Source organism: Elgaria multicarinata, chromosome 1, assembly GCF_023053635.1.
Source record: "Elgaria multicarinata webbii isolate HBS135686 ecotype San Diego chromosome 1, rElgMul1.1.pri, whole genome shotgun sequence".
NCBI lineage: Eukaryota > Metazoa > Chordata > Lepidosauria > Squamata > Anguidae > Elgaria > Elgaria multicarinata.
In genome coordinates, this window is record NC_086171.1 from 159,611,018 (window position 1) to 159,638,763 (window position 27,746).

The 27,746-nt window shown below is 43.0% G+C and overlaps 1 protein-coding gene across 3 annotated transcripts in view; it reads right to left on the bottom strand.

The window, feature by feature from the left end:
• FKBP5 (FKBP prolyl isomerase 5) overlaps positions 1 to 27,746 on the bottom strand; it is a 68,071-nt gene that overhangs the window by 13,609 nt on the left and 26,716 nt on the right. For all 3 annotated transcript variants that reach the window (XR_010026120.1, XM_063140976.1, XM_063140964.1), the window contains exons 4-8: positions 19,559 to 19,701; positions 17,275 to 17,389; positions 2,985 to 3,141; positions 2,150 to 2,240; positions 650 to 733 (exon numbers count right to left, since the gene is read on the bottom strand). Coding sequence is in view for 2 of the 3 variants with exons in the window: in XM_063140976.1 (XP_062997046.1) it covers positions 650 to 733; positions 2,150 to 2,240; positions 2,985 to 3,141; positions 17,275 to 17,389; positions 19,559 to 19,701 (590 nt within the window). In the remaining variant the exon portion in view is untranslated. The remainder of the gene's footprint in view (positions 1 to 649; positions 734 to 2,149; positions 2,241 to 2,984; positions 3,142 to 17,274; positions 17,390 to 19,558; positions 19,702 to 27,746) is intronic.

Consider the following 27,746-nt stretch of genomic DNA (forward strand, 5'->3'; position numbering starts at 1 on the left):
TTTTTATTAGTGGTCTTTTGCAAGTTGTGTTTGATATAAACACAAATTGTGTTTGATATAAATATCCTTGTCAGTTTTATCCTGTCCACACCCTATTTCCTTTAGCCCAGCAGAGCCATATTTGGTACTTGTCAATGAACTTGTCAATTTCATCCTCTGCTTTGGAGCTCCACCTGCCCTTTACTTGGGAAGTGCTAGTGGAGAATGAAATTGACAAGTAGTGTATGGAGAGGAGGGAATACACAGTGGACAGGCGGACTTGCAATGTTACGACCACATTTGTGCAAATTTAAAGACAACAACAACACCATAACCCCATTTGTGCAAATGTAAAGACCGTAAAGATCATCATCATCATCTCACAATCCCTTTTACACAGGTTGCCACTGCCATAATCCTCCACCTCCCAATTCACATATGGGATTGACTTGCTACTGATCAAGTCGATGCCAGTGGGCGGAAATGGAATGAAATCTTCCAGGACCAAACCAGTAAAATCTGTCGAGATTTCAGATCCAAAATGGAATTTTCTAAATTTGTAATTGAGAAACATATGCCCCTGAAAAGGTCACCACCAGTAATTAAAACACAGACCACTTAAAATATCTTATTTTGTTATGTTTCCATTTCTAGATATGTTGACACAGACCTTGAAGTATATAGTCCCTTTCTCTTTGACAATGGCTGCCTGTTCGAGTTTCTCTTTGGTGTCCATCTCCCAGGACTCTTTGGCCTAAAAGCAAATATTGATAGCAACAATTAGTTAGTAATAAAGAAAACAACTAACAATCATGGCAGCTTTTCTATAAACTCTACCCCCAAACATAGTAAGCTTTACATAATCTCACTATTTTTGAGGTAGGCATTTTTGAATGTATTCTCTCTCATGTCAACGCACAGTGCTTTTTTCACTGTAGCAGTAGGTTGAGTGGTTAGCATTATTTTACACTAGGAAATGGACTTGGTTTTGCACAGGCTGAAATAGCCCTTCATTTGATACAGCAAAACCTTTGGGCAAACTTATGCAGCTGTCAGACTTGGACACATTGTGCCTGGCCTGTCTGAGTGAAGCCATGCCTGTTGGCACCTGTAGGCACGTCCCCTGCCATGGTGCACCCATATAGCCCCCTAAGGGAAGGACCTATCCACTCCATTGCCCTGAAGGTAGCTGCCCCACAGCAGGGGGCAAGGGAAAGGTATACAACTCTGTCCCTTGACTTACTAATCTCCCCTGGCTTCAAAGTGTATGGACTGCAAGGCTATATGCTGGTTAATTAAGTCTGCCCCTAGTGGATGAAGGTATTACTGCAGGCATCAACTGCATGGACATATTAAATTTAATTAAAATTTATTAATGCATTTTAAAAACAAATTAAGTCTGAAGTGCACACTCCTAGGCTCCCCTTAATAAACATGCCAAGTTTCAGGGGTCGCTATGATACCAATGGACAAACACAAATAATCTTTTATTATTAAAGATAAAAGCTATTCCAGCTACATGTGGCTGTAACTAAAGTTCTAAGGCATTGGAATTATATTTTAGTATCCCACCCCACCAAACTGGTTACAGCTCTATTTAAAATCTTTTAAAACAGTCCTAGAGAAGTATTAAAAGGTGAGAAAGAGTCACGAAAGGAAGCCTTTACAAATCTCTCTGAGGGGTAGAAAGGCTGAAGAAGAAACCAATTACCCAAGCCTTCTTCATGCAAACATTCCCCATTATCAACTAGCAGTACAGCTCCACCTTATGTACATCTTGTTCCTTCACTTTATTGTATGGAGATGGGCACATTCTCCAGCGCCCCAAAGAGTGCACAGCCTGTTCAGCAATTCTGCCCTGCCCTCCTTTGAGTACTGTTTGGCAGGACATGAGTTTTTTTGTCTGCAGCCCAGAAAAAAAATATACAAAAGGAACAAGTCTAGAACAAGTCTTGGACCACACCCAAAACAATAAAGCAAACCCACACACAAGAACACTGTGATCTTAGTTGACGTATCTGCTTTACTAAGCTTTGTCAAAAAATATCAGGGGAAGATGGGAAGGAATGGCACAGGCACATCCTAAATGTTTTCATTGCAGAAGAGATCCTGTGGGTAAATGCCAGATAGGTGTGTGTCTGTTTACTATTTGAAGAAATTCCATTCTCACCTTTTCAAAACTTTTCAGTGTAACTTCATATACAAGTTCAGCGTTTGGCCCTATGCCAAATGTAAGTTTCCCTGCTTTACCAAACCCATATCTGAAACAAAGCATGGAAACAAAATGGTAACAGAAATGGCATAGAATGAGACACTTATCCCCCCACCCCCAGTTCTGAATATTTACACTCATGTGGAGCTAACAATGGCTAGCTACACGTCGGGGGCCTAGAGACAAAACAGATATCACCTAGGAAACCAGTGGCTCAGTAACTCATTTGTGGTAAGACATAGATTTTACAGACTAGATTGGGCTTATCATCATTCCCTTTGTATTCAGATTGGATGTGGTTATACATTGTGTACACTATTCATTTTAACACTCCCTTTGATGATCATGCATTTATTTTTTCATTTGGATTCTCTGATATTTATACTAAACACTAGATGTGTAAATAGAGAATAATGATACTTGAAATAGTTCCCTGAACTCTTTTTATCTCCCCTCCCCAAATGTGCCTTTTTAAAAAGTTAAAAAAGGAAAATAGTTTATATGAGAATACACACATACAAATCCTACTGCCAGCTAGCCATAAAGTGTAGCTTTGGCACTACTGATTGTGAGAGCTGTATAAGGCAAAAAATAATTTAACAAACACATTTCATGTGCATGATCAAGCTTCCTTTGACAGATACTAACTGCCACAATTGAAATGAAACTGGGACAAAAATGCTTAAACACATCTTTGCTTAGAGTTGGATGTTGTAGAATAGGATGTTGTAGTGTATGTGTGTGACTGAGAGAGAGACAGACAGACAGACAGACAGACTCCTAAGTTTCTTACTGTGCTCCAATATGTAGGATACAATGCTCTCCCCTTTGCATCTTCTCCAAAGCTTTGTCAATTCCAATGGGAATATCATGGTCTTCTCCTTCTCCAACAGTGAATGCTACATCTCTGCAATCAAACATTCTGCCATCACAAAATCCTTTCAGATGGACTGTATGGGAGAGAGAGAGAAATATAGGCTGCAAAGCACTACTTGCTGAAAACATTTTGACACATTAAATAACTGCATGACCAAAATGCATTTTTGCTAGCATTCTTACACCGTAATGGCTGGAACATCATGATGGCTGGGCGCCAAAATAAACCATAAAACCACGTTACCTTAGACTCTCTGCATTTCTAAAACGATTCTATTAGGGTGCAATCCTATGCATGTTTAGACAGAGAAAAGTCCTGCAACTCCCAGCATTCCCTAGCCATCCATGCTGGGAATGCTGGGGGGTTGTAGGACTTTCATTTGTCTAAACTAGCATAGAATTGTGCCCTTAATGAGTTAAGAGTGCAGAAGCCAATTGATTTCAGTAGCCCTATAAATTTTCAGAGCCTAGAAAAGAAATATATCAACAGAGCTGAAGAAACTAGTTTAACCATGTTGTAGCCTAGTTCTCTGAGTCACTGCATGGATACGGCAGCTCTGGGAAGTAGGATCCTCATGCAGGAGTGATAATTTTCTACAACTGATGATTTTGCACCAAAACTAGGATCCAGTGTTGCAACATTCACTGGCATCCTGCCTAAGAATACATTACTATTCAGGGGCACCTGCATGTCACTGGCAGGGGAAAGATTCTCTCTGCGCCCCTGTGTGGAATCAAGGGGTGCTTGAGTAAGGGACTGAATGAATGATTTGCTCAAATAGGAAAAGCCAGATAGTTTTGCCTTCCTTGCCACACACAGCATTACACCATAACTGTTGCAGAACAAGTTCCAACTTGCAGCACTATCACCACTGTAGATTAACACTATCAATTTGTAAATCTTAACTGTTCCCATTTGTAACTGGACCAGATTATATTGGGAATGCAAACAGGAAGAGTACAGTAATGCTCCTAAATAATAGGAATATTATTCAGATTAACAAAGCTATGTGGAAATTTTGACTGAACATCTGCCTGCAACATCGGTGCTTCATGGAAAGAGAGAAAATGCATGCAAAAACAAGTGCAGTATAAACAACACTGTGTCTCCACAACAGGTAATCTTGTCTTTCTGAGGGAAGGACAAGATGAAACATAATAGTTAAGTTTGCTTCTCTTCTTCTAAGCAGTTCTGATGAATCTGGACATTGTGTCTTGACATACCGACTTGTAAATTTGACACTAATTATTGTAAAGTGCCCACATATTGCTAAAACTACACCTGCTAGCAACATGCAAGAACAGCTACGGGTGTTTTCTTTAAAGACAGACAATGTGATACTTCGTGGTAGAACACCAAAAGAACACAACCCACCATGAATACAATCTCACATATGTTTTCATGGACTAGAGTCCATCAGTTGCATGAAGTGTTATTTTAAGTTGACAGGTATATAATATATGAAAAAAAAATTACAAGAAGTGAGATCGGGGAGAGGGGCTACAAATTATGATGTCTAAATATACCTGCCAACCTAGTATAATATTCCATTCATCTGATGAAGTGGATCTAGGCCTCAAACATTTATGCCATAAGAAATTTATCAATTTTTAAGGTGCCACAGGTCTCTGCTTTTATGGCTGCAACAGACTAACACAGCTACCTTTCTGGAAATTGTTAAAAGACATATCACAGACTAAGCAAGATCCCACTGGAATTCTTTCCAAGTTGCTGCTGGCCTTGTGCCCTGGTTTCTTAAGGTAAAAAATAGTTTCAACACCAGCCTGCTTCTCCTCCCAAAAGTCAAACCAAGAAAATACTCAGTTGTGATTCAACAGGAAACTGTCTCTGAAATTGTATTTTCCTGAACATGATTGCTTCTTACAGAGCTGTTCCACTGAAATTCTGTCCGATGAAGCTATTTTGAAAGACAGAGGCTAAAGTTCTTTTACAGTGCAATCCTATACTTGTCTACTCAGAAGCAAGTCCAACTGAGTTCAGTTGGATTTACTCACAAGTAAGCATGTATAGGATTGCAGCCTTAGAAGCCATTGACACCTTTGTCTGTATATAGGCTGTAGACCAGGACTTTCATCACAGCATTCCTTCCTGGAGTTATTGATGCAGAATCACCCACAAAGACATGCAATAACCTATAAAGTAAAATACATGGCCACTAAATAAATGGCCACTAAGGCCTCTTAGTGGCCTTGTGACAAAGGTAAATGATAAAAGACTTCTCAACTCACATTCTTATATTTTAAGATACATTAACTATTTTTCTCTAATCTTATTTGCCCCAGGACTTTGACAAGGATAGGAAAAGGTGGGGAAAGGTACAGGAGTGATGCATTCCAGTGGTAAAGGAACACAACCTGCTGCAGAAGTACTGGCACCTGCTGTTGTCTGCCCTGGTAAATAGATCTAACTCCAAAAAAGGTCCACAGCCAGTGACAATGCTAGTGTCTACTTGTGGGATGGTAAAATACTCCAGCTTAAAGGTTGTCTCAGGGTGCCCATATTGGATGGCTGCTGCCAGGGTTTATAAGGCAGGTGTGGTGGGAAGGGAAAGTGAAAGATGATGGAAGAGAGGGGCAATGAGGCCTGATGGGATGCTACCCAGCAGGGCTGGCCTATCAGGCAACATTGAGTGGGGGGAGTGATACTGGTCACATGGGTTACCAGGGGGAAGGAGTGGGCCAAAAGGACTGATTGGCCAATGCTGGAGCCAGAACATTGGTCCATGGAGTGCTCCTCCTGACTGGCTTGGGTGTGGATGAGTGTGGGGCTTACACAGTAAGGTTTTGAGTCCCAGGTGTGTTTATGGGCATTTCTCCCCTTTCTCTTATCACATGCTTCCCAACCCCTTGTTCTATGTAGTGAGCTTCTGGAGGCTATTGGTGGTAATCTGTCTGTGCCCCTTTATCATGTGTCCTGGCCCTTCTCTTTGGTTACTTAGCAAAAAAAATATTTTCCTGTGTGGGTCTTCAATCCCATTTAGTGTAACTGTGATGGGGCAACATCATGTGTCACCCCGCCCCCCAAAGTAGCAGCAAAAGACAGGAATCCCTGTCTTTGGCATTCACTGTGAGCCTTGAAGTTCCTTCTCCAGACAAAGGGATGAGTTACTGTAATATTTTCTTATCTATATACCTCCAGTTCTGGAATGTCCTTATCAGGTTATTTTGGAAGGTTAAAAACCCTTCCTCTTTTAATTTACTAACTTTTATATTTTTGCATGCCTAGGGAGTTGGGTATGCATTTGGCAATGTGACAGGGGCAAACCACCAATTGGGGGGGGGTTCAGGGTGAGTGTAGCCCCCAGACCTGCCCTCCCCCCATTCTAAACAAATTATGTAAATGCAGCATAGGGGGGAAAACCTTCCACAACTTGATTATCAAAGTTTACTTAAGTACTATCTAAAAGAGATTGTTTGGATAGAATTACACTTGGATTACAGAGTAAGAAACCCCAGCCAGACTAAGGAACATCACTTCAGCTGCTGAGCTGACTTATTGTTCTCTCAGTGCCTAGAGCGATTTTGTTTTGAAGAGCACAGAACACTGTGTTCTGAATGTGGCTGGCACATGAACTCTGTGCACTGACAGCAATTTGTATTCTGATTAAAACAGCAGAGGGGCTGTAACACAACTTGGAATGCAAATAGTCAACTGCAGTCTGTGTTTCAGGAAGCAGAGATGTGAATTATGCCCTATCACTCAAGCTAATAACACTGGCTACAAAAATCCATCCCAGAGACTTTAGTTCTGCTACATGTATATTTTCTCCCATTCTAATTATAGCACTCATGGCAGGAATCTCTGTATTAGCTCCCAAGGTAATACTGGGTTGTATTAGAACTCAGCAGAAACACTATCAGTTAAATCATGGTTGCTGGGGTTTTACCACCTGCCTGGCTTCAAAATAGTCATAACTACTCTTCTGCTTTTCTGCCAACCTGCTCCATTCATGTTAAATCATCTGCACATTTCTGCTTCACTTTAGCTGACAAGGAACTACGCTGTACAGTACAGTTGACACTGTAGCTGACATGGGGCTCTCAATCCAAAGGCTTTTATCTGCTGGAACAAGGGACAATGGTAGCATCCACATGTTTAATTTCTGCAGAGCATCCTATTTCCCTGCCACTCACATGTGATTTCAGGAATGTTATTTCATTGACTGATAATATGGGAACAAACTGAGGGCAGGAAAATGCACATTGACATTGGTACCAATTTCACTTAAAATACCCAATTTCCCTTTGGTTGCAGCTTATATGTTCTATAAAAGGCTACAGATTACTTTACTTCTATATTTCTCACTAAACAGCTGTTCTATGGAAGGCTATCAAACAATTAAATTCACATTTTTCTTTGGTTTAGGAGTTATTTCTGTGATAGAGTTTATAGACACTGAAAACATTTCTGAAATCAATGAAGGGGTGGACAGCCTGCAACCCCTAGGCCTTGGCCTAAATTCATGTGGACATCAGGCAAATTTCAAAACCCCTCTGCAAACAATCAATTTAGACCCCTGAGAAGAATGATCTGTCCCTCTCCCAGCAGCCAACTGGGGCCAGATCAACACCAAGCAGGATATAGCACTATGAAAGTGGGTATATGGTATGTGTCATGGGCCCCAACAGTTGTCAGTGCTCTTCAATACTGCTATAAAGCAATAGTGTGGCTCCTGCCTCTTATATACTGCTTTCATAGTGCAATATCCTGCTTGGTGTAGATCTGTCCTGGATGGTGAAGAAAAGGAGATGGCAGGGAGAGGGAGGGAGGGGGAGAGAGGGAGGGAGAAGGGGTGGCTATCAGCCAAGCAAATGTGGCACTGGACAGAAAAAAGATTCCCCATCCATGAACTAATCCAAAAGGTTACAGTTGCAATAATATGCATACTTACTTGTAAGGAAGTTCCATCAAACTCAATGGAACTTGAATAAACAACTCATAGAATCATAAAGATTTTCCCCATATCAGCAGATAATTTATGCATTTCCAAACTACATTATTTGTTACATAATATGCCACAAATACTTCATTAGCATACAAAGAGCAACCTCTTTTGTTGGTTTGTTTTTCTTATGTGGGAGTTGTGGGCTGGCACATACCAAACAAAAGGGAAGGGAGAACCCTTGTGAACCTCCAGCTTGGTAGAAAGAAATGTCTCTCAGAAGATTCCACCAAGCTACCCTACTGTGCCTGGGGCTTCCTTTCTGGACATATTTTTACAATTGAAACAAACCCATTGATTTCTGCAGCTATTTCCTGTAAACCTCTGCCATTCAAACAATGGAAATAATGTGATATAGTGATGAGGTAGTCATATTCCCAAAAGGTAGAGAAGACTGAGAGCATATCTACACAAGGCATTTATTGTTCACTCATGGAAACTCGCAGGTCCTTTTCATGATGTAATCAACCTCCAGTGCCTCTCATGTTGTTTTCAAGGGATAATCTGCCAATTTAAAACTCTGAAATGCTGTAATCAATCTAAATTGTGTGATAAAATGGTGCCATCTGCTGGCGGTATCAGTGAAACATATGGGAGGGAACTGGCCAAAAGAAGTGTGGGGAAGCACATGTATTTTGCCAATCGTTAAATTGTGAAGACTCTAGAAGACTGTGTAATCCCCAGTAAGGCTGTGGGATTTTTGCTAAATGTAGAGAAGCCCTGAGAGGCATCATAAAACTGATGATATGCTACATCAGGGGTCCTCAACGTTTTTGGACCCATGGCCACATTTGGGAATTTGAGAAACTGCTGTGGGCACCACCTAATCAGTGAATCGCAGGTTTGGCATCTACCTATTGCTATGGATTTTAGATTGTATCTTATTCAGCCAAAAATGTTGATTCATGATTCTTCCAGCAATGGCCATTGGGGTACTTGGTTCAGCATGAGAGTCGATGTGAGGGCTGGGAAGGAGGATTTGCTGTGGTCTATAGAAATTCCACCTCCCTCTGAAGGCTCCCTGTCCATCTGACTTCTGGTCTGGAGTGTTTGCATCTTGTGCTGGGTCAGCATGACAGATTAGGGATTCTGTTGGTGTTCCACCCACCCCGCTGCTCAACAGACTCCATAGCTGAGCTGACAAAGATGGTCTTGGGTGTACTGCTGAGATCCCCCAGACTGTTGGTTTGGGGGGATGTCAACATTCATGCTGACAGCACCTTGTCTGGGGCAACTCAGGATTTCAGGTCTCCATAACAACCATGGAACTGTCCCAACATGTCATCGGCCCAATGCATGTAGCAGGGCATACTCTAGATTTGGTTTTCTCTATCGGTCATGGAAATAGTGATCTGAAGGTATGGAATTTTGTATCAGTCCCCTTTGTGGTGGTCAGATCATCGCCTGCTGAGGTTTAGACTTACAGCAGCTTTTCCCCTCTGCAAGGGTGGGAGATTTATTTATTTATTTACAATATTTATATACCACTCTATAGCTAATAGATTCCAGAGCGGTGAATATAAGAAACACAATAGTAAAAAGATAACAAAATTAAAACATATTAAAATTATTAAAAAAATGAATGCCCCCCCCAACTGTGGCCGATCATTTAAAGAATGCTTCCTGGAACACAACTATTAAAATGCCCACCAACCCCGCCCGGAAGCTAATGGATCCGGATAGTTTCCAGTGGGCTTTGGGAACATTTTTCACTTGATATGGTTGGCTCTCCTGTCAAAACCCTGGTTGATCTTGGAATGCAGAAATGACCCACGAGGTTGACATGATTGCTCCTGATCACCCTCTCCTGAGTAGAGCTTGCACTGCTCTGTGGTATATTCAGGGACAACAACTTGCTGCATTTTAAAAATCTTTTATTTGCTGCTCAGAGGAGCTTTTAAGAGTCATCTGGGGGCTATTGTAACCCAGCCCTAAGGACACTGAGGACCAATTTGAGGCCCGCTGTAAGACATTTGCTAGGGACTTCCAGATTAAAATCTTTGGCATCTGCCAGGATTTAGACTCCAGTGTTACAGCAGGTGAATCAGGTGAAATATCCAGAGTACAGCATTCCCTAGTTTTCTTGGATGAGTTTCAGTTGGTACAGCTCGAGGATGTTGATGAGGTGCTTGGACAGGTTTGTGCAACCATTTCCATATTGGAACCTTGCCACTCTTGGCTAATAAAAACTACCAGGGAGAGAGCAGCTGGCTGGGCCAGGGAAGTGATTAATGCCTCTCTGTGAGAGGGAGTGGTCCTGGGCCACTTGAAAGAAGTGGTAGTCAGACCTCTCCTGAAGAAATCCTCCCTAGACCCGGAAAATCTGAATAATTATAGGCTGGTGGCAAATATTCCATTCTTGGGCAAAGTCCTTGAGTGGGTGGTTGCAAACCAGCTCAAGACACTGTTGGATGAGACTGATTATATGGATCCATTTCAGTCAGGGTTCAGGTTGGGTTTTGGCATGGAAATAGCCTTGGGTGCCTTATATGATAACCTATGTTGGGAGAAAGACGGGGAATGTGACCTTGTTGATTCTTTTTGATCTTTCAGTGGCTTTGAATACCGTTGACCATGGTATTCTTTTGGGATGACTATCAGAGTTGGAAGTAGGGTTCCCACAAATGCTTGAACTCCCACCCGCTTGCATGGTCCGCTCCAATGGCAAATGCCCGCCCTTTTCACCCCATCACGCTAGCGATGGCAACTGTCCGCCATTAGCATGCAGGGGGGAAATGTGCAATTTCCAGACATTTCAGAAATTGCCCATTTCTCTCACCCCTGCACTAATGGGGGCCTTAAAGGCCCCCTTAACACAACTGTGCCCTTGTGTTAAGAGAACCATTAAGGCCCCCATTGGCCCAGAGGGGGGGGACACGCATGCTTTCTGGAGGCTCCAGAAAGTGTGCATTTTCCCTGGCCATGCTAACGGTGGCTGCTGTTAGCGTGGCCGGGGGAAATGCACACTTTTCAGAGCCTCCAGAAAGCACATTTTCCTACCCCCCACTGCACCAACGGGGGCCTTAAAAACTTTCTTAATGTAAGGTAGTCTTGCGTTAAGAGAGCCTTTAAGGCCCCCATTGGAGCAGTGGGGGGAAAGCGAGAAGGGGAAAGTGCACTTTCCAGAGGCTCTAGAAAGCAAGTTTTCCCTGGGTGCACCCATGCTCAAGTGCTTGCAGTGTTTGTGAGTGCTTGGATGTGGGTTTGCCCTCATACCGAGCATGTCCAGCTGGGTCCATGAGGGCTGGATTCAAGGGGATCCATCACCCTCGCAGACCCTTGCAGCTGGATGTTGGAAGTGGGAGGTACTGCATTGCAGAGGATTTTCTCCTACTTGGAGGGTCAGCGCCAGAAGTTGGTGATCGGGGAACATTGCTTGGCTCCATGGATTCTCCAATATGGGATTCCGCAGAGGTCAGTTTTGTTCCCCAAGCTGTTCAACATCTACATGAAACCACTGAATGGGGTCAACCAGAGTTTTGGAGTGTGTTGTTATCAGTATGCTGATGACATGCAGCTCTACTTCTTTTCATCTTCATGAAGTGAGGTTGCTGATGTGCTGGATTGGTGCCGGACTGCGACAATGGACTGGATGAGAGCTAATAAACGGAAACGCAATCCAGGCAAGACTGAGATGCTGTTAGTGGGTAGTTCTTCTGACCAGATGGAGCGCGCTCAACCTGTTCTGGATGGGATTGCAGATTTGTAGCTTGGGGCCTAGAGCCATTTTTGTCACTTGAGGCTCTGGTAAACTAAGGTTAGATTACTGCAATGCACTCTACGTGGGACTGCCTTTGAGGATGGTTCATAAGCTGCAATTTATATCATATTGATAATGAGGACTAGAAGGTCTGAATAATTCAGTCTGACTTTGGCCTTTGAACAGATAAGACTGACTGGCTGCCTGTATGGGGGTACTCTTAGACCCATTTCTGTCACTGGAAGCTCAAGTAGCTGCCATGGCTCGGAGTGCCTTTTACCAGCTTCGGTTGGTTCGCCAACTACGGCCTCTCCTGGACAGGGATAGCTTGGCCATGGTGGTACAGGCATTGGTAACCTCAAGATTGGATTACTGCAACGTGCTCTATGTGGGGCTGCCCTTGAAGCTGCTCCGGAAGCTGGAGCTAGTGCAGAATGCTGCAGCTCGGCTGTTGTCTGGAGCTGCCCCTTTCCAGCATGTACTGGAACTCCTCTGCTGAGGGAACTGCACTGGCTGGTCAAGATCTTTCTCTTTTCTCAGGCAATAGGCAGTATATGATGAATTTTAATTGATCCTAGATTTGCCTTATGGTTATGTTGATTGCTCGAAGTTGTTTTTAGATATATGCTGTCTCTGTGTATACTGTTTGTGTGTTTTTATGAAAATGGTTTTTAAATTTTGTGCACTTTTTTTAATGAATTGAATCTTTGCAAATCACCCAGAGAGCTTCAGCTATGGGCTGATATAGAAATGTAATGAATAAATAAATAAAAATGGACACTGCAACATCTCTTTAATAAGGGATTGTCTGATTCATTTAATTGCTGGCAGTGCAATACAGCTAATGCTTCTTTTAAAATATAAGAACATAAGAAGTGCCCTGATGCTGGATCAGACCGAGGATCCATCTAGTCCAGCACTCAGTTCACACAGTGGCCAACCAGCTGTTGGCCAGGGACCAATAAAGCAGGACATGGTGCAGCAGCACCCTCCCACCCATGTACCCCAGCAACTGGTGCATATAGGCTTACTGCCTCGGATACTGGAGGTAGTATATAGCCATCAGGACTACTAGCCAGTAGTTGTTTCTTTTGGCACAGAGGTTATTACACAGATAAATTTTGTACTGGAACAGCCTTTAATATTCACTGATGTACATGCTCTTTTAAATCATTTACCTGTCTCATGGAAATTAACAAATAGTTAGCAAAAAAGAATTCTTGACACTCATTTGGCAGCTAAAAAACAGACATTACAACACTGAAAGGATAAACAGTGACCTCTGAGAAAACAAGGCCAGAAGCCTTGATATACCTGCTCTGTATGTAGTTTGGTTCTTGCAAGTGAACTGCATGATGGGATTGGACTAATGTATGTGCCTGAATAATGCTTAACTGGAATTTCTAACTGTCAAGACCTCTTGATATAATAGAAAACAAATAAGCTATCTTAAAAAGGAGGACTGACCATCCAGGTCAATCTGACATTGCCAGAAGAGTTATGGGCCATCTCTTGATAAGGTATAATGAAGAAGTTTTCTTTGATCTGTCTTTGTTTTGCTTTAAAACTTTGCTAACTGCTAATTAGTTAAGATGCTACTATGTATAAATATGCCTGCTTTTCACACTGCCCGTTGAAAAGTTCTTTGTCTATAGGACTTTCTCCATGCAGCTGTATTACGCTCAATAAAACAGAGTTGCCTTACAACCAAAGTAGATTTTTATCTTTGACACCTCGTATAATGGAATAGTTTGAGGACCCTACAATGCTTTCAATATTTGAACGAGTGGAATATAGACGTTCAAATACCTATTTGGATAATTGGTTCACTTTTGTTGAAGCCTATGTATAGTTGCTAGAACCCAGTATGTATTTCATACAAATCCATGTAAGCAATTTTTTAAAAACACAGAAAAAAATAAAATATTTTTTTCGGGTGCCTAGGGGAACCACATTGTGGACTCCTGTGCTACCAGGTTTAAGTTATCTATAAACATGTCTCCCAGTGCAAGCCTTTTATAATTCGTTAAGGAGGAAAACCTAAGATTCCAACCATGGTGTTAGGATTTATAAAGGACATTGGATGGTGTTGACCGCAGCCAATATTATACATATCACACTTTAAGACAGATAAGAGGTAATAAGATATAATTGCAAGGCATTATTTGCTTGCTCCCTAGTGCTCTGTAGACTGTCGTAGAATTTAGGGCTAGTAAACATTGTAATCAAAACCACAGGGGGCCTTACAATCGAACATAGGGTTATTATGATTCAGAACTCAATTGAGCAGACATACCAGCAAACATCTGCCTCAATAGCCAACTGCTCTCACTTTATAATATTTCCCATTAAACCCCAGTAGTCCTAATGCTTATGAGTGTATCCAGAACTGAAGGTAGGAATCAAATAGCTGAAGTGAAAGGGTCTTGCTACAAACTCTCAAACAAACCAGAACTTCCTTAAAGTCCTCTGAAAGTTGATACCTTAATAAGAACAGTTCTCACACACACACTCATTGCTTTTGTAAACCAAGTGAAATGAAGCTTCACATGTAATACGTATTTGGTAGAGCATATGTTAATCTAGTTTTGCAAGAAAATGGGCTATGGAAAACTATGGAGTGGGTTAAATAAACCACCCAAAGCCCAGTTCCATGACAGATATGGGCAACTGAAAATGTTGAAAGTATTAGGGGGAACTTCGTAAAACATATCAAAGATTTTTTAAAAGTCTATGTGGACATAGGCAGCATGTCCATATCCAAATCAAGCATTTTCTGCACTCAGTCTTGGCTGTGATAAGGGGGCCTTATCACAGCCAAGGTCAATAGATAGAGGCTTTCAGGGACTCAAATAAAGAGCTATCACCTTTGCTGGTGACATACAAAACCAAAGATATAGGTCTCCGCTGTAATATTACAAAGTACACACACTGGATAAAATCCACCCTAAGTCCTACTTAGAACAGACCCTATTTAGAATATACATGGGGAAAGCCCTGCAGTGGCTGTGGATCTGTGCTGCATTGGTTAAACAACACAAGCGCAGCTTTGCAGCCACCACGGGGCTTCCTGCAATGCTGCGATTTGAAAGTCAGGGATTTACCCAGACTTTTTCAAACAGAGTGACGTCAATACAGCGCTTCTGCTGTCTTATGCCACTCCAGGGCCAATCAGAGGTCAACCTGGGGGGGGGGGGTGCCTGATGGAGGGCAACCAGTGATTGGTCGCCTTCCAATAGGAAGTGGGCGGCAGAAAGGAAGGCTGCTGTGAGAGCCCTTGAAAGGGTGGCGGCAGAATAAAAAGCCTGCCTGCCTCCCTCTTCACTTTCTTTCTCTTTTCCAGATGGTGGAGGAACTCTGGTGGCAACAGTGGCGTCCTTTGTGTCCTTGTGCTCTGCGCCTTCATAAATCATCCCTTCTTCCTCTCTCTGGGGTTGGGCGGGTAGTGAGTAAGGGTGGGGGACACCACTCTGTGGTGGCTCTCATCTCCCTTTCTTACATGACATATTTGGCCAGTTGGGGAAAGTACAGGAAGACGGTAGAGGTGGCTGCTGTCCAGAAACCCTGCGCTCCCTCCTCGGCCTCAGGATTACCCAACGCCAACCCAGGAGAGGGAAAGCGCAGGGTTTGAGAGAGAGGCAGCACCAACTCAGCGCCGTGAAGACAGCCTCCAAGTTAGTCATGACTAATTTAACTTCCATTCACTTCAATGGGTCTACTGTAAGTAGGATTTACATTGGATTTTACCCATAATCAAGATACAGCCCCCATCTTTACGAGCATGGGAAGAAAGTGTATTGCTGTTATTCTCCGCAGTATGAAGAAGTTGGCTCTGCTCCATCAGTGTTACACGGGAGAGCCAGCCATCCCTAAAACCTGGCTTTCAGTGCAGGAAAAAACAAAATTCTGGGTGGGGGAGGTTGGAATAGAACCAATGTCATCAATGAGAGAGACATATTACCCTCCCCCCATCCAGAGTCTCCCTGCCACTACAGGTTTCTGAATGGGAATGGGAAGTAAGTAATCTACAATACTGGCTCCCCATGAGAGTACCCCTACCAGCACAAATAAGGCCCACTCCCAATAGTAGTGTGTGTGTGGGGGGGCGGCTGCTCAATTTTCCTTGAGAAAGTATAAATACCCAATGATCCTGTACAGGCTCTGAAGGCCCCCTATGAGAGCACCTCACTCACAATTTCGCCCCTTTCCAGCAAACTGTCAGGGAGTAATAGCTCCCACCCCTTTCCCCCCATTATGCCCACTTTTCCATGAAGAGGAAAGATCCCAAATTATTGTGGGTAGGATCTGAAGACTCACACCACCCCAATGTTGTGCTATTCCAGCAAATTGTCACTGAGTTATAGCTTCATACCCATTTTTACTTCAAACATCAGAGAAGCTCAATAACACAACATCAGAGCAGATAAATAACACATCATCAGAGAAGAGAAGTTGGGCAGCAATAAGGAAGCACATAATTATGGCTCTCAATGGAATGGCTTGGAAAAGGGGTGATGGGGGAGGGGCAGTCCCACCCCTTGACCATGTCACAGATCACAGAGGCATGCTCAGGATTTAATGTGGAGGAATGGGGGCACATTGCAAAGGAAGTGCCCAGGAGCCACTTAAACTAAAAGGAACAGAGTAAAATGACTCTCAGATACTGTAGCTTTTTGAGATGGCAGTGGCTGGTTGGAAGCATGCTGGCCGCAATGTTATTTGCAGCAAAGAACCTCACAATGCACCCTAACTGAAGGAAATCCCCTGGGAAGACAGTCCCACAGACAGCAGAACAATTATATACCAGGATATTATACAGGTATTTACAAATGCAAGTATATGCATTTTGCAGATAGGTTAGTGTGTTTAAATAATCTGAAACCATCATACATACACATCCTGGGAAAGCAGACAGTACAGTACACACACACCCTCTATTCCCCACAAACACAGAGAAAATACCTCAGGATACAGCATAAGTCAATCTAGGGGCTCTCCTGATGTCGTCTTTGCATCATTAGCTAGATGATGCAGCTGCAGATTCGAAGCCACCCCAGGGCAAAGAGGCGAAGATGCGCAGCTGAAAAGTTGGGGACTTACCCTGACTTTTCCAGACAAAGCAAGGTCAGCCGGGCACTTCTGCCAGTCTGTCTTCACTTGGAGCCAGTCCTGGGTGGAAGGCAACCTCCTATTGGTCACCAGAAGCTGTGGAAGGGGGTGGGCGCAGCAAGCATAATGGCTGCAGCAAAGCCTGTGCTGCCTCCCCTTGTTAGGACAACCCAGCGCCATGAAGACAGACCCCTAGTTAAATTGCCCCCTTAAACACCTCTAACCCCAAAGCCAGTGCTCAGCTGAATGTAGATATATTTTACTTTCGTCACTCTTAACAGTGTAAAATAAAGATCCCAAATAAAACCAAAAGCAAGGGTGTGAGCTGGTAGTGAAGAGAGATAGCAAGAATCACCTAGAATTCAAATGCTCCAAACCTTATCCATCAGCAGTCAGCTATTGAGCTGTAGTCCCACATCCAAACAAGCACTCACTTTGTACAGCTGCTCCTTCATTGGGATTGGAGTATCCTTCACCTTTCTGTTTGATTCTGCGGATGATGCCTCCATTCTCAAATAAATCCTCCCCTTTGAAATCAAGCAGTTCAATCTGAATGAATGAATAAATAAACCAAACTTCAAAAGGAGTGATATGTAACCAGGCTGGAACAATTGAATTGCCATATTTTGAACAAAAGGAGTACTGGCAAATGATACAAGCAGCAGATCCAAGGGCTGATTCACATGACCACTCTTCTAAGCTGCTTTCCCCCACCTACTCATGACAAAAGCACTATATGAATTATTTACTCCAACAGTGGCATCTTCTCATAGAGAATAATTTTGACAGATTCGCCACAAGCAATGAAATAATTGTCAGTTGCAAGCAGAGTGCTTAAGGGAATCAATCCTATACCAGAGAGCTCTGGCTATTGGGCGGTATAGAAATGTAATAAATAAATAAATAAATATACAAATCCTATAACTTTTTTCTCGCTCCAAGAGAAAAAAATCAGGGTAAGTCCCCGACTCTTTTAATCCGGAGCTTCAGGAGAAAGCCCTGGGATAGCTCTGCAATGGCTGCTGCGTCATATAAATAACCGAGTGCCACTGTGGATCCACCCGGGGTCCAGACTGCTTGTAGTTGTGCACAACTGGATAATGCTCATGATATTATTTATGAACAAGATACAGCTTCTCCCACCCCAACAAAAAGTCCACATATTTTTGAAGAATTTTTAAATGTTCAAAGTGAATAGCCCTGCAAAACTGCATTTTCTGCCTGCAAACCCACCTGTTTTATCTTTTAACTCTGTAAACTGATTACTCTCCAATAGGAACATCCCACTTTTAGAATGTATAAGTAAGAGTTTCCACCTTAGCAAGGTCTCTGCTCCACTGAATTTGTACAATAACACTATTGCTGCAAGATTGGGGATAGTTCAAGGGTGGCACAGTGACATATTGCAATGTGCCTTTAAAAATGTCTATATAAACTCATACTTCTGATGCTAACTACACATTATACGCAAAAGTTAGTAAAGCCACTATACTGGTTTGAAAAATAAATGAAAAGCATGTGAAGGGGGTGATTTTGAAAGGGGGGAGGGTACTTACTTCCATGCTCACTATATCTTTCATCAAATTCCCCCCCCCCCAACAGCTTTCCTAACCATGAGGTCTAAAATGCATGTCTGCCCCAAGTAGAGAAATAGCAGGAACTAAAAAGGTTAAGTACACCTTCCCTTTGCTTCTCCACTCAATTCTGTCCTCTGGATGCTTTTCTTAAAAAAGAAAGATAGGCTGGTGCTGAGACTCCATTATACAATGTTGAGGCTTCATTGCACACAATATGTGTTATGTACTTCGCCCCTTTGCTTGCACTCCTGCCAAATATTCCAATTCTGATGTAACAAGAAGAGGGAAAAGGAAAAACTATACAGTACTTATTGCCTGCCTTATAGATGATCAGCTGTGTCAACTATGATAATATAGTTCACTTCTTGGGAGGGGAGGGGATCCCTAAATGTAATTCTACCCTCAACTGACTGATTAGTGCTATCAGAATGGACAATGTTCTCCCTTTTTAAAACCCAGTAATAGCATCAAAAATGTCTTTCAGAGCAGACGTTTCAGTGGGCCATCAGTCAAAAAGTGTGCCTTATCTGCATTTTAGCCTTAACCGCGACACCCGCCCACATGTTCCGCGGTCTCGGGATCATAGAATCATAGAATAACAGAGTTGGAAGGGGCCTACAAGGCCATCAAGTCCAACCCCCTGCTCATTCCTGAGACCGTGGAAAAAGCAGGCTAGAACTGTAGGGCCATATCCCGGGGAAAAGGAGGGATCATCCCTCCCTGCTCCCGGGATCTCCTGTGCGTCATGTGGATGCACAGGGATGATCCCAATGTGATCCCCGGGATATCGCCCCGTCTAGCTATGGCCCTCCTTACCTAATGCATACACTGGGCTGCTTCAGACTCTGGAATTCCTTTGCCAAGGGAGGCCCATCCATTCCCTTCTCCAATAACATTCCATTGTCAGTCAAATATGTTTTTACTAAGAGAGGCCTTTGGCCTCATAAGCTGACTTATTATGGCCACTGTAAATATGTTGCAATTTGTTCAACTTACTGTTTTTATTGATGTCTTAGCTTCCTGCTTTTACATTTTTATTATTACAATGTATTTCACTGCTGTAGGCCACCTGTAGCACCTTTTGGCGGAAAGATGGGATATAAATTTAACAAATAAAATAAGTAAATAAAAATACACTTACCTCAAAAAAAAGTGTTGCATTTGAGGGGATCTTTGGGACACTGCCAGCAGAACCATATGCATATTCTGGTTTACATAGCAAGTGACAGATCTCCCCTCTTTTCATGGTGGCAACTCCAATATCCCATGCTTTGATGACCTGGCCTAAGAAACAGAAATTTCAATTAAACAGATTTGGTCAGTAAGCTTACCAAAGCAAGACACAGGTACAGCTTCATTTAACTTTTTAAAACCATAAATTCACACCGCATGATGATTTAGACACATATACTGCAGTGCTAAAATAACCAAACAGTTATGCAAAATCCATCATTCAAAGTTGAAAAATACTTGGATTAGTCAAGTAAACTGTGGATTATTTTTGTTGTTTCTGCTATATGAAAGGTTTACCTGAAAGGACTACACCAGGGTTAGGCAACCAGATGATTTGGACTTCAACCCCAGCCAGCATAGCCAGTGGTTAGGGACTAAGGGAGTTGTAGTCCAATATATATGGAGGTTATCGAGTTGCCTACCCCAGTCTACATAAGGGCCTGATTATGTGCACAAGCTACAGTGAATTTTGGCCTTGCATGCTCCCACTTTATACATGAAGAGAGGAGATAGCTTTTGATCATGGTTTAGAACAAACCACTTTTTTGTTTTACCCAAATACAGGAAACTGTATTTGGGTAAATGTCCAACTAGAAACCACCGCTAGTGCAACAGGGACCTAGAAATCTTAAAGCAACTGGAAATGAATGGAAAGGGACAGCTGACCTGTCGTAATCTGGAAACAAGCATTTCTATTTGTTTCCAGGGCTGCTTAAGGAAGTGCTAACTCCCCATTGTTCTACCACTGGATTCCGCTTGTACAACAGAGTGAGCAGGAGCACAGTGGTAGTAAAGGATACTGCCCTGTGTTTTATACAAGCAATCATTACTTAACAAATCAGGGGTGCTTTCAAACAGAAGGCTTCTAGCAGTTCTAATCAAAAGGCATTGTGCAACTACTTCATCTTTTCCTTCTTAATGAATTTTTTTGTGGAAAGAAAAAAGACAGAAGAAGTATTGGGAAAATATGAAAGGGTTACATGTTGAAGATTATGTCATATGGAGACTCTGTAAAATTGTGGGAATAAGCCAGGGTGATTGGATGATAAGAGCTTTGTCTGGGAATACCCTCAGATATCAAAGTTCATGCATGGAATTCTAAACCATGGTTTAGCATTATGTCAGAATCAGGTCAATTTGTTTATCATTTAAGAACTGCAGCAAGCATATAGAAAGGATAAAGTCAAAGTATCCAAAAGCAACAAGGATGGCACGCATATTAATTCCACACAGCCATCCAAAGAAGGACCATAAGAACAGCTAGATGAACTGCCCAGAGAGCTTCAGCTATTGGGCAGTATAGAAATGCAATAAATAAATAAATAAATAAATAATATATTAAATACAATAAATAAACAAACAACATTAAATACAACAATACAATATAAATCAAATACATAAACCTGATACAATATTAAAATAACTATCACGACATCTTAAAATTTAAAATTCATCTGGGTAAGCCTGCCAGAAGAGATTAGTCTTTATGGCTGTCTTAAACTCGGAGAGAGTATTAAATTGACAAGTCTCTTTCAGCAGGCCATTCCACAGTCTGGGGGAGGCAAAAGAAAAGTTCCTCTGGGTAACAGTTGTTTGCCTAGTTTTGGCTGGCTGGAGTAAATTCTCCCCAGAGGACCTGAGTGTGCAGGGTGGATTGTATGGGGAAAGGCAATCTCGCAGGTAACCTGGACCCAAACCACGCAGGGCTTTAAAGGTAATAACCAACACTTTGTACTTTGCCCAGAAACTAATTGGCAGCCAGTGGAGTGATTTTAATGTTGGTGTAATATGATCACCCCTAGGTGTGTTGGTGACCAACCTGGCTGCCATATTTTGAACTAGTTGAAGTTTCCAAGCTAGGTACAAAGGTAGCCCTACATACAGAGCATTGAAGAAGTCAAGCCTCAAAGTTACCAGCGTGTGCACTACTGTCTTTAGGTCTTCCAACTCTAGGAAGGGTGGCAGCTGGCGTATCAGCTGAAGCTGCTAATAGGCACTCCTGGCTGTCTCATCTATCTTGGCTGTCATTTGGAGCAATGGATCCAGAAGCACCCCCATGCTGTGAATGCAGTCTTTCAGGGGGAATGCAACCCCATCCAGAACTGGTTGACACACCTCCAAACCCAGGTTAGGGCCCTTAACAGTAAGCACCTCCATCTTGTCTGGATTCACTTCAGTTTGTTTTTGTTCATCCAGCTCATTACTGCCTCCAAGCATTCATTCAGAGGAGACACACTATCCTTAGCTGACGTTGTCAACGAAGGCATAGAGAAATGTATTTGGGTGTCATCAGCATACTGATAGCACCCCACCCCATGCCTTTGCATGCTCTCTCCCAGTGGTTTCATGTAGATGTTGCACAGCACTGGGGATAGGATGGCACCTTATGGTTCACCATACAACAGTTCCATCACCATCTGTAACCTACCCGAGAGGTAGGATCAGAACCACTGGAGCATGGTGACCCCGATTCCCAATCCCCTCAGGTGTTGCAGAAGGATACCATGGTCGATAGAATCAAAAGCCACTGAGAGGTCCAAAAGTACCAGCAGGGACACACTCCCCCTTTCAATACTCACGTGAAGAAGGCCACCATAGTGGTCTCAACTCCATATCCTGCACTGAAGCCAGTTTGAAATGGGTCTAGAAATTCTGTATCATCCAAGACTGCTTGGAGTTGGAAGGCAATGTCCTCTCGATTACCTTGCCCAAAAATGGAAGATTTGATACTTGTCTGTAATTATTAAGGTCCAGCAGGTCCAGGGAGGGCTTTTTTAGAAGCGGCCATGCAGACGCTTTTAACATGGTGGGAAACTCCCTTCCCTGAGAGATGTGTTAATAATATGCTGTAGTTGTAGTCTAATTTCATCTCCTTCCTGGGCGACCAGCCAAGAAGGGCAGGGTTCGAGAGGGCAAGTTGTCTTCCTCACTCGTCCGAGCAGCTTGTCCATGTCTTCGGTACTCACCAACTGAAACTGATCCAGTGTAATCCTACTCACACAGTTGCTGGACACTCCACTGTCAGTTTCTGCTATAACAATGGCATCTAAATCGGCATCTAAATTATCTGAGAAATTTTATCTGTGAAATTACTGTTAAAGGCATCACAGCGAACTACTGAAGGCTCTAGAATCGGATTCAGGGGGGAGGTGTCTGAGTTCACCACCCTTCACCACCCTGAACAGTTCTGCTGAATGCGAATTTGCCGACGCAATGTTTGCAGAGAAGAAAGCTTTCTTCACTGCATGTATTGCCACCCCATAAGAACAAAGATGTTCTCTATGTCATGCCTTGTCAGATATAAGTCAAGTTTTCCACCATTGGTGCTCTAGTTGTTGTCCTTCCCGCTTCAACTCCCTGAGATCTTCTGTGTACTAAGGTGCCTGATAGGAAGCATGTCGGAGAGGACATTTAGGGCGATCATGTCAATAGCCCTAGTTAGGTCTTGATTCCTTCTATTGACTAGGACTTCAACAGGATCACTGACGATACAAGCCATAGAACCCTCTAATGTTATCTGGAATCCAAGAGGATCCATCAGCCTTCGAGGGTGGACCATCTTAATAGGTCTGCCACCCCTGCAGAAGCAGATAGTAGCCATGATACCAAACCTAACAAGAAAATGATCTGTCCATGAGAAAGTAGATGTATTTATCACCTCCACCCACAGATCCATCTGTTCAGAACTGAAAACAGTAGCCAGGGTGTAACCTGCTGAATGAATGTGTCCAGAGACCAGTTGGGATAGGCCCATGTTTCTCATGGATTCCATGAACTCCCAAGCTGCACCTGACAAACTGGTCTCGAATGGGATGTTGAAGTTGCTCAGGACCAAAAGCCTGGTCGACTTCAACACCAACTCCAAGACCAGTTCAGTGAGCTTGGCCAGGAAGTCTGATAGGTAGCAGGATGGCTAGTACACTAACAGAATCCCCAGTCTATCCCTGGTCTTCAGACTCAGGTACACACACTTGATGTGATTCAATTCCCAGATAGGAAGTCTGGTCAGGTTAAGATTGTCTTTGTAGACCACAGCTACTCCACCACCACACCACCCACTTTCCCTCACCTGCTTGCTAACACAGTACCCAGCTGGGAGGGCCTGGGCCCACTGTCATCTTCCAGCCAGGTGTCTGTGAAGCGTGCCAGGTTGGCCTGCAGCAATTTATTTAGAATAATCCATCCATTCACAAGGGCTCACAAGGCATAACAAAATGCATAAAATCTATTTATTTATTTATTACTTTTTTATACTGCCCAATAGCTGAAGCTCTCTGGGCGGTTCACAAAAATTAAAATCATGAAGAGCATAAAAACAACCAACAGTCTAAAAACACAAATACAAAATACAATATAAAAAGCACAACCAGGATAAAACCACACAGCAACAATTGATATAAGTTAAAATATAGAATTAAAACAGCAAAGTTTAAATTTAAGTTAATAGGTGTTAAAATACTGAGAAATTAAAAAGGCCTTCAGCTGGTGACGGAAGGAATACAGTGTAGGCACCAGCCGAATCTCTCTGGGGAGCTCGTTCCACAGCCAGGGTGCCACAACAGAGAAAGCCCTCCTCCTAGTAGCCACCAGCCTCACTTCCTTTGGCAGGGGCTCACGGAGAAGCACTGAGAGATCAGTAAAGCAAACCTATACTTTTTCCAAGCCATCATATGCTTGCCAAAGATCTCATTGCTGTTGGAAGATACCTTGGTTCAATTTTTTGCATACCTCTTGAGGAAGAGTTCTCCATAGCTGGGACACAGCTATAGAAATGCCTCTTGATTTCACCCTTTGCAATTGAGGAGTAGGACACTATCATGATGCTACTCTAAAGATGGCATCCTCAGTGACTGGGTAGGTTGAATGCCATTACTGATAGATATTTGAATTCCTTCCAGTTGTCAGGAACTGCCAGTCACTATTCCCATTCTTGACAGAATTCAAGTACAGAATATGAACAGAAAACCTCTAGATTCTATGGGCCAAGTTGTGCAAATCATCAATGATAGTCCATGTCAGTTTATGCCATAATAAAACTCTTAGTGTTTAAGGTGCCACAAGCCTCTTTGTTGCTTTTGCTGCTACAGACTAAAACAACCATCACTCCGGAAATTATCACCAGTGAAAATGAATTCAAAAAGGCTTTTACTCTTGTATCTTTTGACAGCAGTTACTTTGTTTTACTACACTCTGACACTTCAGAAGGAGAAACAGAAGGATTTCAATTCTGCTTGGCAACTATTCTAGAATTCTTATCTCAAAAGAAAACTGATAACTCACTCTCAGGGTATAAAATTGGTAATTTCTCTATAAGGTCTCTATAAGTGAAAACAAAACAGCTAATACCAAAAGGCTTTTGCAGAGAAGCAGAACATATGATAAGAAACTTTATATGATGCATCTATTCCTTGATAGTACTAATTCAGATTGCTGGTTTGAAGGATGCAAAAGAAAGGAGATACATACATCTGTGTTCTCCAATAATGAAAGAGCATATATAGAACTAGCATGTCAGGAAGGAAGATCAAACAGTTGATCCTCCCACCTGCAAGCACCAACAGGTACAACACATGAGGCTACTGCTCATGTAAGCTTTGTTCAAAGCTCAAATCAATTCCGGGCTAACTTAACAAAGAACTCTAAACATGGAAGAAGATGGCAACCAGACAATGGGTGGATGAAGCCAGCTTCTCCCATCTGATTGCCACCTTCCTCAGTGTTTACAAAGCAAACTGAACAAAGCCAGTCTGTGGCCTTAGCTAGACCGGGTGAAATCCTAGGGTGATCCCCAGGATTGTCCCTGTGCATCCACATGACACACAGGGAATCCCGGGATCTGGGAGGGATGATCCCTCCCTTGCCCCGGGGATCTCGCCCTCCCCTTTGGCCCCAGTTTTTCACGGTCTCAGGCTCAACGTGTGGCCGGGTGCCGTGGCTGACCCAGCTCCACGCAATTCCTCGTGAGGAACCAGGAGCCGCGCACAGGGCACAGTGCTCCTCAGGAGTGCTGCACCCATCGGAGGTAGGGTGGGGGGTAGCGGGGAAAATAACTTAAATTTTAAAAAAACAACTTACCTTTAGCGCACGACTGTTAGTGCGCTGCTTCCCCTTTAAGAAATTTTTTAAAATGGCAGGCGCGACGCCTCTCCTTCTGAGGTTGTCGCGCCTCGCATGTAAACAAAGGAGGGATCTCGCATTAAACACAACACGAGATCTTCCCTCCTCCGTCGTGGGCTATCAGGTAGGTTTAGCTAAGGCCTGTGTCAGCCTTTGTAGTCAACTGGAAGTCTAGTCTATGCCTGGAAAAAGAAGGGAGTGAACATGCACATTTAGACAGACATGATGGTTTTGTGGTGTAATTGACATTAGCCAGGTATGGAATTTTCTGGGTGTTTTACAGGATGCCGTCATTGCACAGTATCTTTCTCACTATTTACCTTTGCCTAACTTGTGTTATCTCAGACAAGGGGAAATGCAGTATTTTTTCCTGCTCACGCCATTGGACCAACATTGCCATGCATTGTTTCCATGTTGCTTCATGTGTATGGTGACCATATGAAAAGGAGGACAGGGCTCCTGTATCTTTAACAGTTGCATAGAAAAAGGGATTTCAGCAAGTGTCATTTGTATGCATGTCGCACCTGGTGAAATTTCCTCTTCATCACAACAGTTAAAGCTGCAAGAACTTTACTGTAGCTATACTGTGACCAGATTTAAAAGAGGGTAGGGCACCTGCAGCTTTAACTGTTGTGATGGAGAGGAAATTTCACCAGGTTCTCCATGTATACAAATGACACCTGCTGAAATTCCCTTTTCAATACAACTGTTAAAGATACAGGAGCCCTGTCCTCCTTTTCATATGGTCACCTTATTCATGTGGGTGGGACTGAGGGGTGCGGTTATGCTGAGTCGGCTGTGACTGGGGCAGTGTGTCTGCCTCCCTGTTCTGAGCACTTCTGCCACTGCCAGTTGTGTAGGCAGGTTGGCAAGTCAGCAGGTCGGCCACTGCTGAACAAGGGCTTCTCCATAACAGATTGCAGGTCGGCTGATGGTTGAGAATGTTAAACACATTGTTTCTCCTGCTGCTGCTGCTCCAGCTGCCTGCTAGGTTTGTGGGGTTTCTTGGCACCACCAATAAACCCTTGATCTGCTGGATATTTCAGGGGACAGCGTTGTTTCCTTGCAGTCCCAAGGAAAGTTGAGACTTACTTGGGAGTAAGCCCCATTGAACACAATGGGACTTACTTCTCAGTAGACATAAAATCGTACTGCAAGTCTGTTACCCTCAGCAGACTTACTTGGGTGTAAGCCCCATTGAACTTAAAAGGCTGCTCTTGGTGGAGTGGGGTATCAGATTCACCTTCCTTTGTTGCAGGGAGGCTTTTTACCCTCTTCTCCCTCAGAATTCGCCACTTTCCTTCCACTTGCTTTACCTCTAGGAGCATGAGATTTCCTTCCACCTGGGTAGGGTTTTTTTTACAGTGAGGCTGGGCTGCTGGCTGTGTCAATCACAACAGGGTGACCAATAACCAGCTAGGGGAAATGGGTGTGAACCACAGAGGTAAATACAAAAGCCAAATGTTCCTAAAAAGGACTGATTCGCAAGAATGACGCTGCTTAGGAGAGGTGCTACCTCTCTGTGTAAAGAAAAGAAACAGAATGTTCTGGGATAAAACCAGCCAGTGCAAAGGACCTGTGACTGAAAGAGGGAGCAGAAACAGCAGTACAGTTCCAGGAAGAAAAGGTCATGTGGAGAAGCCCAGAAAGAACGAACATACCCCCTTTTTAGATTGCCCAGCCTTGTATACAAACTTTAGAGGGCATATTTTCTAGGAATATATTTCATTTACATCCCGAATTATTGAAGTGCTAATGTAGCAATACATACCATTCTAACAGAAAATCTACACTAGAAATCAAAACTGTTATTAAACTGGTCTAACAGTTAATCTAACTGGCTTCCTTCAAAAAACAATGGGACTTGTAACTTTGTGAGGTTACTTCGAATCTGCTCTTTAAAGATTTCTAGCCTTCTGACAGAAGTATAATTTCCAGGGTTCCCATATTATGGTGGGAAGGTTTAAGAGTTAAGCCAA